Source organism: Myotis brandtii, unplaced genomic scaffold (genome assembly GCF_000412655.1).
Source record: "Myotis brandtii unplaced genomic scaffold, ASM41265v1 scaffold270, whole genome shotgun sequence".
NCBI lineage: Eukaryota > Metazoa > Chordata > Mammalia > Chiroptera > Vespertilionidae > Myotis > Myotis brandtii.
Genome location: NW_005360273.1, coordinates 789,094 through 801,184, shown reverse-complemented (window position 1 = coordinate 801,184; position 12,091 = coordinate 789,094). Strand labels below are relative to the sequence as shown.

Genomic DNA, 12,091 nt, shown 5'->3' with positions numbered 1-12,091 from the left:
CAAGTCAGTTGAATTGTAACTGAAAATTTTTTCATGTTTTTGATGGAAATTGTTTGGGAGGAAAAGTGGTGGTGAGATAAATTAAATGGACAATGTCATATTTCTGAGTGAAAGATTTTTGAAACCCAGAGAGACTATGAACCAGATTTAGGCAACACTTGGAGATGAAAGGTGTATTTTCAATCTCAAATAATTTTTAAAATGTTTGTTTTCACTCTCTTTTCCTGCTCCTTCTGCTGTTTTTCATTCTTCAGACAAGCATCTATAGACAGAGCAAATAGCCCAGAGGAAGGGATCTGTGGGAAAGGCTCTCTTCTCCAAGGTCATGATGAGATCTCGGGTGCAATTGCTGACTAACACATAAATCTAACCTGCAAAATGCGGAGCTGTTGTGATTGTTTTCCCAGGTTACTGAGAGGCATTTGTTTTGTTCCCTAACTTGTTTCTCTCAGCCCACTTTGACAGTGTCAACGGACACAGTGAACTTGTTATTGAAAGGGTTTCCAAAGAGGATTCGGGTACTTACGTGTGCACCGCAGAGAACAGCATGGGTGTTGTGAAGGCAGTTGGATTTGTTTATGTGAAAGGTAGGTAACAGTGCTCTATTTTTTTATTCATAATTTACTTATAATAAATGGTTTGCATTTTCCTTTCTTTTTATGTAGTAATACACCATACCTTCAGTTTGTTAATCCATTTAGTCCTAATTCACAGATATGCAAATTCATAAGAAATAGAATATTTTGAACATGCAACTCAAAGTAGGTAAGCAGTAAGTAAGGAGATCATTTGGCACAAAGTGTAACCATCTGAAACTGGTGAGATTATCCAGTTGATTAGCATGAGCCGTTGATTTTGGAAAATTCATGGGCTTTGAAAGTGGCTGTACCCTTCACTAAATGACCTTTCTAAATAGCTCAACATCACAAAGAAATGATCAGAGCTTCCTTTTACTTATACTTTGCCTTGTGTTTTTTCCCAGAACCTCCAGTCTTCAAAGGTGATTACCCTTCTAATTGGATTGAACCACTTGGCGGAAATGCAATTCTGAACTGTGAGGTCAAAGGCGATCCTGCCCCAACCATCCAGTGGAGCAGAAAGGGGGTGGATATTGAAATTAACCACAGAATCCACCAACTTGGCAATGGCTCCCTGGCCATTTATGGCACCGTAGTAAGTCGCACTGGAATTGTTGATCAACTGCCACAATGGATGCCTTTCTATAGGTGCCATGGATGGGAAAAGTTTCTCCTGCATTTTTATTTAAATCGTAAAATCTGAATCAATGGGTTGTTATAAAAAAACTGAAACAATGGTTCAAAGCTATTCTTTTTAGGCCTTTCGAAGAAGTATGAGCCATAAAATAATTTTTCTGCTTTGTTCTTGATCATTGGCCTATTAGTTAGCAACAGTAGAACAGGAAATTGAAGAATCACAAACACAATTACAAACAAATTTTAGGGCAGTTTTCATCACTAAGTCAATAACTATATATTAGGCTTTCCAAAAACTTCAGTAATTTGGAAAATGAGTAGCGCTTTAAGTTATTCTAATTTGAGGGTCATGTGAATGAAATACTTTATCTAAAAATTTATCGGCTAGACTACATATGGGTAATTTATTAACCTGTTTTTAATTAATTGAAATAATAATTAAAATATGCTATCTAACCACCTAATCCAGTGACCACTCTCACTCTTTATTCTCCTTGGTTTTTAGTTTCAGCATTAGATGTTGTTGGTTATCCCCTAAATTTTGAACTAATCCCCATTAGAAAAGACTCCATATTTATTCATTTGTCCTGATTATTTTAATGTTTTTAAGTTACTATAAGAATAGCATCAACATGTTCCTTTAGTAAGGTAATTTTGGGTAGATGATTATTCTAAAATACTATTTTTTGCTCTGGTTTCCTAGTAAGTATTATCCCAGAGAGCAATAATGAGCTGTTTTGAAAAAAAGTAGGCTAGGAATTTCTTTTTCTACTTCTTTTTTTTAACCTATTTATGAGGTTAAAGATATGTAGGTTTTTCTATTTCCATTAAACTGCCGTCTCAAAAAGAAAATTTCATATAAACTAGTGTCATGATGAACGAAGGTGTTTGCCCTGCTCTGTGAGCTCACGTTTCCACAAACACTGCTTTTTCCTTAGAATGACGATGCCGGTGACTACACGTGTGTAGCTGCTAACGAGGCTGGGATGGTGGAGCGCAGCGTGAGCCTGACTCTGCAGAGTAAGCTGCTTCATTACATTCCAGTTAAACCCCTGATCAAAGCAATGTTGCCTATTAAAGAATGTCCACTTTCCTTAGCTTTATAGCAGGTACATCAACGGCAGCTTTCAGAGTGTGTCCACTCTTAGGATCTGCGGCTGACGGAGCCATTGTTATAGAGCATAAGGCAGATACAGTTTGGCACAGACATTTTCCTCTATTTTATCTAACACACGCAGTTCAAAATCACAGGTGCTTCATGGCAGTGCTTTTGTTTGTTGTTTGTTTGCAATATATTCCATTGAATACTCTTCTTATAGCTCACTGCAGTTCTTGTAAAGTGCTTGCAACGATGCCATTCTGTGGCTCTTTAAAAGTGTGTATTAAAAATAAAGACGAGTGTAAACGACCTCAAAAGTGCTCCAGATCTATCGCTATTTCCATGGAATAACTATGTGATCTGGGCAGGCTTATCCCATGAAGCCCCTCAGTACAAGCCCCCGGAAGAAAGCGCTTTCATAATTAGAAAAACAGGAAGGACTCCAGAGGCCCATTGGACAGTGCCCTGGAACCATTTCAGGGACTAACCCGCGGACAGCGTCATTGAGTTGAGAACTTAAGCCAACCGACTTTAGTGAATAGGCTCAATACTTAAGGGGATGAATTTACATCTTCTTCCTTCACTATGGAGAGATGCTGTTGACTGGTATTTCCTAACAGCTATTTGCCAAACCACTTTTCTGTAAGAATTTAACATTGAATAGATGTTTTTACAATGTCTAAGACAGTCTTTTCCCTCCAGCTTTATTGAGGTATAATTGACAAAATTGTGAACATTCAGAGTGTACAATGTGATGATTTGATATACGTAAGTGTTGTGACTTGATTACCACAAAGAAGTTAATTAACACATCCATCACCTTACCCAGTTACTGCTTGTTTTGGTTTATTTTTTTTTGGTGAGAACACTAATGACCTATACACTTAGCAGATTTCAAGTATACAATGCAGTATTATTAACTAAAATCACCATGCTATACATTAGCTCCTCAGAACCTGTTCATCTTGTAACGGAAAGTTTGTATCCTTTGACCAACATCTTCCCATTTTTCCCATCCTCCACCCTCTGGCAACCACTCATCTACTCTTTGTTTCTATGAGTTGGACTTTTTTTTTTTAGATTCTACATATAAATGATAGCATATGCTATTTGTCTCTCTCTGTCTGGCTTATTTCATTAACATAGTGCCCTCCAGGTGTACCCATGTTGTCTCAAACAGCAGAACTTCCTTCTTTTTTTAGGGCTGAAATATATATATATATATTATACAGGTATTCACACACCACACATACACCATTTTCTTTATCCATTCATCCATCAACAGATACTTAAGTTGTTTCCATTATCTTGCTAAGTGCATATTTATCAAATGATAACCTTGTGGAATGTTATTAGAAAAAAAGTTGAGTTGGATGGTCAAATAAGTCTGAAGGGAAAAAAGATTAAACAACATTCATTCATTTATTAAACATATATAAAGAACACCCACTATATGCAGTAAAGTTTCTATATTGCAGATCTTTCCAAAAATGTTAATATGCTGATGTGAGTTATAACTCAACAAGAGGAGAATATAAAATGCCACATTTCCCAAATAAATGTTATTCCCGTGAAAACTTCTCCCTTCCTTGTTTGGGTGAATGTAGGTAGAACATCACATGATTAATCTCTTCTGAAAGAGTGTTCCACTGATCAGGTTTAAGACAGGCTGCATTAGATGAGCTCATTTAAAATTACTGACAGTAAACACATTTAAATAAATGAGCCATATAAAAGAAGCCAAAAAGATAATTTGTTTAAAATTAAGATTAAAGAACCAGAAACCATGTCTTCATTTAGATAAAATGACCATGTTTAACTGATCATTATGTGACTGGTGGAATTAAGTCAACCTTAAAAGATGTACATAAGGAATTTTATTGTTGGATTAATTTACAGCCTTGTGTGCATTTGGAAATGTTCAACTATGTTATCTCAATTAAGATTCTGAGTTTTATTTGACACTTTCTTTGACCATAATAACATGAGCAGATGAGCTCATTTGGTCATTATATTGCCATTTAGTGTTGAGCGATTAATCAGAAGTATTTACTTTATTCAGCAAGCTTATTGAATGCATAATGTAATCTGAACACTGTGAGAGAAATGAAAGTTCCTAGAGTGAGGTTAATGTAAACATCAGTAGGAAGGCAGTTATGTAGGATGATGTGGGCGTTTATATAAATAATACATTAATGACTCTCCCTGAGATTCTAACTTCATATGAAAAGACAATACATCAGTATATCTTTACATAAAATACTAGCATATTAATGTCACAATAAAACACATTTTACTTCTATCTTTTTGTTTTATGTTCTATTATTCCAGATATACTTCTCGATCTAAACTATGCAGCCACCACCCTGAATTATCTGATATTTATTCCCTCTCTTTGAGCAGTTAATCCTTCCTTTTAACTCAATCCCACTAAAACACTGCTGTCATCCCATCATATTCCTTCAAGGATATACACACTCCCCTTCGCTTGCCTATTTAAATGCAAATCCTTTGATTTTCATTTGAAGATTTTAACCACATATTTAAAACCTTGTATGCCACAGGATGAATCATCCTTTCAAAGCTAAATCCACGGCCATGCTATTTTCTTTTCTCCAATAGGCTCCCTTCTCTTATATATAATCTTACCCATTTTTGAAAATGCAGTCAAGCTTCTTAACCCCCATGAAGTCTTTCACATTCTATCTTGACACTGTAGACTTGTAAAACGATAAATATTCAATCAGCAGCTATATACAACTTCTTTTACATTCTCTCCAGTGACTTCACTGGAGCAGGTATCATCCACTATAGGAACTATTAACCCCTACCTCCCTCTTGAAACTCCTTCCTTTGGTTGCCAGGATACTATTTTCTCTGATTTTCTTCCTACCTCAGTGATCAGTTCTTAGTACCATTGATGGGTTTGCCTTCTGTCCATCTCTTAAATAATAATGTTGCAATAGTTTCTGTCTCTGGCCCTCTTCCTCTCATTTTAGACTCACTTCTGAAATAATCTTATCCACATGTGAAAGACTCACAAGTCTGTAGTTTCAGCCCATTTCTTTATTCTGAACTCCAGAAATGAATATTCACTTTCCATCTAGACATTTCTGCAGCAATGTCCCACAGATACCTCAAGTGTAGAGACAGTTCTAAATGGATGCAAAGCACCATTCCTTACTCCCTCCCAACAAATCTGTTCTTCCTCCAGTGTTCTATCAAGTTGCCCAACATACACTATATTTCCCAAATCAAAACTCTGTAGTCATTAATTCCTCCCTTTACTTCATACAATTCAATGAGAAAGTCCTATCATTCCTACTTTCTTGATAATTCTTGAATGTCTTTTTTCCTCTCCATTTCCAGTGACATGCTTTCATGTGATTTATTAAGGTATTTTTGTTTATGTTCCCATGTCTCCACACATTTACCCACTCTACTAAGTTGTATTCTACCTATCCTATTACTTCATTCTATAGGTATATTATAACACAACTCAATAATTAGTTACTGGTCTATCTTATCAGTAGACTATGAGCTCCTTCAGACTAGAAGACGTTGTATCTGTTATCTCTGTATCCTCAGCATCTAGCACAATGCCTGGGAAATAGTAGGCTCTCAATGTGTGTTTAATGAATAAATGAATGATGATTTGTAATGAATAGATTAATAATGACTCTTTACCACAAAAATTATATAAGTGAAATACATGAATGTTCATTATGTAAAAAACAGCAATGATAACAATAGCACTAATACTCTTTTGGTCTTAGCTTATCAAAGAGCTGTGCCTACATCATCTTAGTGGAGTCTAACAATCCTTCAAACTAGGCACTATGTTTAAGGACATGAAATCTAGAGAGGTAGTAAGGAGTGGAAGCAGGACTTGAATTCAGAAACCTTGACTGCAGGTCCCATGCTCTGCGCCAGCGGTCGCCAACCTTTCAGACCTCACGGACCACCAGTGGTCCACAAACCACCGGTTGGCGACCTCTGCTCTAGGCTACCCTGCTTAAGGATTTAAAATTTTGACTTTTACTAAATAAAACAGCTATGAAAATTCTATCAATGGTAATTACAACCTTAGCAGTTGAGAAGCTACAGTGTTTTATAAACAGATTAACCTAATTTTAAAAATAATGTTACTATATAATATTGGTTAAAATGCTTATATTAGTGCACCAAAACTAAGAAGCATTATGTGCTTTTTTCCCTGTAGGTGCTCCTATTATCACTCTGGAGCCAATAGCAACAATTATTAATGTTGGTGGCAAAGTCATATTGAATTGTCAGGCCACTGGAGAGCCTCATCCAGCCATTATGTGGTCTCGTCAAGGGCACGCTATCCCCTGGGATGACCGAGTTAATGTGTTGTCCAACAACTCGTTATATATCTCTGCTGCTCAGAAAGAAGATACATCTGAATATGAATGTGTTGCTCGAAATCTGATGGGTTCTGTCATGGTCAGAGTACCAGTCACAGTCCAAGGTGAGTGTGATCAGATGGATATTCATATTAAACAGCACCCAGAGCAACTCAAATCATAGAGATTATTAAGCATCTTAATCCAAAGTCTCCTTAACCCTTGAGACACTTCTAGCTTATGGAGCTAGGACATAAAGCACACCACAATTTGCAGGCTGAAGGGACTAAATATAGATTAGAGCTAAAAAAGTACCAAGTTAATCATTTAAATTCCCAAACTGAATTTTTTGATTGAAAAATAGTCCACTTTATTCTCAGAAATTAATGTGTATATTTTGCTTTTTTTTTTTAAAGGCATATTCAAAAGGTAAACAGTATATGAACTTCTTGGCTGTGTACTTTCAGTAGCCATGTCCGCGTGAGTCAGGATTGGAGTTGGGCAGAAACTCTAGTTAACTGAAGTTCTTCTCTCACGCTTAGATTTTCATTTTGCCATAAAAGAGCGCTTCCCTAAGCAATTTCTCAGCAGCTTCTGACTTAGCTGTCGGCCCAGTGCACATCTTAATGAAATCCAACCTGCAGGTTTTTTGTTCACTAAAACAGAGACAAGTAGAATGTCTTCTTTGTAGTTCATGGTGGGTTTTCCCAGTGGTCTGCCTGGAGAGCCTGCAGTGTCACCTGTGGAAGAGGCATCCAGAAGAGAAGTCGCCTCTGCAACAACCCTCTTCCGGCCAATGGTGGGAAGCCTTGTCAAGGGTCGGATTCAGAAATGCGGAACTGTCAACACAAACTGTGTCCAGGTACTACTCTTTATTCGACAGATAGACATGTGTTCATTTCGGTTTCTAACGATGGGTTGGCCCAGAATTAGTACTTTCTTTTTTATTTTAATATATTTTTATTGATTTCAGAGAGGAAGGGAGAGGGGGGGGAGAGAGAGAAACATCAATGATGAGAGACAGCCATTGATGGGCTGCCTCCTGCACAGCCCGCGCTGGGGATCTAGCCCGCGAACCATGACCTCCTGGTTCATAGGTCGACTCTCAACCAATGAGCCACATCGGCCTGGCAGTACTTGCTTTTTTTATTGAATTTTTGGGGGTGACATTGGTTAATAAAATTATACAGGTTTCAGGCATACAGTTCTACAGTGTATCACCTGTGTATTGTATGGTGTGTTTACCACCTCAAGTCTCCTTCCATCGCCATTTATCACCCATTTACCTTCTTCTGTTTTCCCCCATCACCTTTTATTCTCTCCTTGCCCCAGTATTAGTACTTTCAATTGAAATGTAGCTCATGATCTCGTGGTGTAATGTTTTACCTTTGTGCAGTGCATGGTAGCTGGTCAGAATGGAGCCCTTGGGAAGAATGCACAAGGAGCTGTGGACGTGGCAACCGAACCAGGACCAGAACTTGCAATAATCCATCAGCTCAACACGGAGGGCGGCCGTGTGAAGGGACTGCTGTGGAAATGATCATGTGCAACATTAGGCCGTGCCCAGGTGAGAAGCCACCGATGAGCAAAACTTTCCTGTTTTTAACTCCCATCAAGGGGTCATAATGACCTTTTCTTCTTCACTGTGAAAAGGTGTGATGGCCTCTCCCCTGGAATATATTCATTCTCCGCGTTCTTAGTTCTGTCTCCTGGATGAACTTGGGAAGGTAGAGCATGAATAAGTAAAACACCTGATTTAACTGAACATGATTAAAGGCTCCAGACTGTGGTGCATTTTTTAATCATGTAGAGAAAACATAAGTAATTACAAGTCATAAAATTTTAGAGGTGATGACGTTAGGTAACACCTAATCCAGTCTTTCATTTTCAGGTGAGAGAAATAAAGCCTAGAGAGGTTAAAGGGTTTCCCAGAAACACCAGTTAGGGAGAGCTAAAATAATAATAGTTACCAGTGACTAAATACCTATCGTGTGCTAGGGGCCAGGCTACGTGCTTTATGTACGCGCTGTTTTTTGACTTTGTGGAACAACCCTACAACATGGGCATGATGGGGCTCTTTGAGGTTCAAGCGACAGAAATCAAACTTACCGAAGCTTAAGTAAAAATTCTCCTTTCATGTATGATTGAATCCAAGGATTGGGCCAATAGTTTACTAGCATGTTTTCCATCTCGCATCTCTGCTTTCCTCTCTTGGCTGTATTCTCCTTTAAACTCTTTCCATGTGGTGGAAAAAAATGACTGCGGCAGCTCCTGGCTCACGGGGGCTCTATAATCTCAGGCCTCAGAGACAAAGAGTTCCTCTCACTATCAACCTCTGGGAAAGGCCCCTGTTTGATTTTGTTTGGATCCCGTGCTCACCTCTGACCTTGAGTCCAGGAGAAGGACACTTTGGTAACCATCGTGGGTTACTTAGTGCCAGAGGATCAGGGCTCCTTGTTGGACAGCCTGAAAGAAATAGAGATGTGGCTGTTCACTCATTCATTGATTCATCCAAAAAAAATATTTGTTAAGCACCCATTCTATACTCAAGGCACTCTTCTAATTGCTCAAAACTAGGATGATAAACAGATAATAATCCTATATTGACAAGCATAGAGAACAAACTCACATAGTTGAAGTGATGGAGCAGAACTAGGAGCGACACCTTTGCTGAGACAGTCAAAAAAATGAAATCAATAAACCAAACTAAGATATTGCACACTATTTTACAGACGAGGAAACTACGATTCAGAGGATGTATGAGAATTGATTCACTGAGGTTACATAGCTGGTTAAACGTAAATCAAGGATTTAGGCCCATCTGTTTCCCCAGCCTAGACGAGGAAACTACGATTCAGAGGATGTATGAGAATTGGTTCACTGAGGTTACATAGCTGGGTAAAGGTAAATCAAGGATTTGGACCCAGGCCGAACTGTTTCCCCAGCCTGTTCACTTAGATTCTGCGTCTCTTGATTTGCAGTTCAGAACTTCCATTGCATTTAAAAATAAAATACTGTCATGAAATCCTAAAGAAAATAAACAAGAAACCAAAATGTTTCTTCACCTTGAAGAATTAGAAAGCTAATTATAATAGCATACTGTGTCAAAATAAAACATACCTGATGATGGCAATCTTTGTACAGTTTGTCAACGATGATACCTGTGTCATGAAAAGCTAAATGATTTTTATAAATGCCCTGGATTCCTTGAACACTTTCTTATTTTCTGGTGCAAATTGGTATTTTAGGCTTATATTGTACTTTCTCCGTCCCAGTTAGAATGGTATTTTTAAACTTCCAATCCTCCCCCTAATAAAGATAGGTATCTTCTGGAATGGACCTTTCTGCTGGCATTTGACAGCCATTGTCATTAAAAAAAATACACATTTTTACAGATTACTTAAAGAATGAGCATTTTTAAAGTGTTTGGGGGGTTTTTTAAATCGTTGAGAACTTTGAGTTAAAGAATGGCCATACTAGCTCATAGCTCACACATATGCAGTACTTTACAATGGTGTGTGCTGTGCTGATCCCAGCAATTTTCATGTATAAACTCATTTTTCCTCACCCTGACCCTCTCAAGGCAAGTACTTTTATTATCTGGATATAGCAGGTTATAAACTGGGCACAGAAGGCCCAGTAACTTGTCTAGGACTGCACGGTTAGTAAGAGCAAAGCAGTCACTCAGACCCAGGGCATCTGGCCCAGAGTCCCTGCAAGGACCCTGTTCTGCTGTCTTTCCAGAATCAGAATTGCAACATAGTGTAACAACAAATCCCTCTCTTACGTTTTGCGTTTTTCCTATATACTTACTCCTCCACCGTTGTCTTCTTTGGTATTATTTAGACACCATGATGTTTTATTCCTTCTCTGATTTATATTATTATTATTCTGTCTGTTGTATTGTTATCATTCCATTCATATAAAAGAAACATTTCAACTCCACCACATTTTATATCGTGAAGTTCATTTCTGGTTAAGGTTTTCTTTATTGATTAAAAAAATATATATATCTTCAGCCAAAAACCTCTATTTATATGTAATAGAAACTACACAGATAATAAATGAATAAATATCACCCATTTATAATCTTGCAATAAAAAATGCATCTATGCTCTAAGACTTTATATGTAAGAGGTGTGAGCTTTTGTTAACCAACAGCCTTGAAAATAGAATATAGGAAAATAATTAGAACAGCAGAATTTTTTAAAATCACTTAGTCCATATATAAGGACTTTGAGCATCAACAATATGAATTAATAAAGAAATAACGTTGAGCCGAAACCGGTTTGGCTCAGTGGATAGAGCGTCGGCCTGCGGACTGAAAGGTCCCGGTTCGATTCCGGTCAAGGGCATGTACCTGGGTTGCGGGCACATCTCCAGTGGGAGATGTGCAGGAGGCGGCTGATCGATGTTTCTCTCCCATCGATGTTTCTGGCTCTCTATCTCTCTCCCTTCCTCTCTGTAAAAAATCAATAAAATATATTTAAAAAAAAAAAAGAAATAACTTTGAGTAATATCTGCCAAATATTTAAAGGCTTTTTCCTATTTGTTTACTTTTAGTCAAATACTTTTTAATATTATATTTTATTGATTTTTTACAGAGAGGAAGGGAGAGGGATAGAGAGTTAGAAACATCGATGAGAGAGAAACATCTATCAGCTGCTTCCTGCACACTCCCCAGTGGGTATGTGCCCGCAACCAAGGTACTTGCCCTTGACCGGAATTGAACCTGGGACCCTTGAGTGCGCAGGCCGATGCTCTATCCACTGAGCCAAACAGGTTAGGGCTAGTCAAATACTTTTCAGTGCAAATTCTTGTCAGTTAAAATAAATTTGTGTGACTGTGTTTGCCTGTATCTATAAAGTACAGGGACATGTAGTCAACTCAATTAGAAAACAGTTAATGAGAAGAAATTTTAAATTTTTTCTAAACAAAGCAACCAAATGATCATGTCTTGGTTTTCAACTTATTATTTTGATGTCTCTTAAATTGTTAAGAGAATATTTAGACACAGATATTAAGGCCCTGTGTTGGTTCATATCTCCGTTAAACTGGGTGACCACAAAAACATACTTTATGAGTCCCATATCTAGAAATGACCCTCAAAACAAACGTATGACCTGATACTGACTTAACACATTAGAGAAACCATAACATTGATTCTCAGCCCATGTACCTGGTAAGAAACATAAGATGGTTCTAGTCCTGCGGTCAGATGGTGCAATATGTTAGTTACCACAGCGGGGGCCTTGGCCACACTTGGAAAACACTGGTCAGTTTTTTTGTTGTTTGTTTCGGAAGGAGGTAAGTGTGTTATTCAGAACTTTTCATTCATGAACATTATGTAATGGAGACTTTTTTTCCCCAAAGAGTACAACTGTGCAAATCATCAGGTTGTTGAAAGATAC

At 37.8% G+C, this 12,091-nt stretch overlaps 1 protein-coding gene across 1 annotated transcript in view; it reads left to right on the top strand.

Annotated features, from left to right (window-relative positions):
• Positions 1-12,091, top strand: part of LOC102263923 (hemicentin-1) — a gene marked incomplete at its 5' end in the record, with an annotated part of 222,783 nt that overhangs the window by 174,099 nt on the left and 36,593 nt on the right. The window contains 6 exons of the mRNA XM_014541442.1: positions 453-587; positions 983-1,173; positions 2,153-2,234; positions 6,536-6,805; positions 7,372-7,542; positions 8,077-8,247. Coding sequence (XP_014396928.1) covers positions 453-587; positions 983-1,173; positions 2,153-2,234; positions 6,536-6,805; positions 7,372-7,542; positions 8,077-8,247 — 1,020 coding nt within the window. The remainder of the gene's footprint in view (positions 1-452; positions 588-982; positions 1,174-2,152; positions 2,235-6,535; positions 6,806-7,371; positions 7,543-8,076; positions 8,248-12,091) is intronic.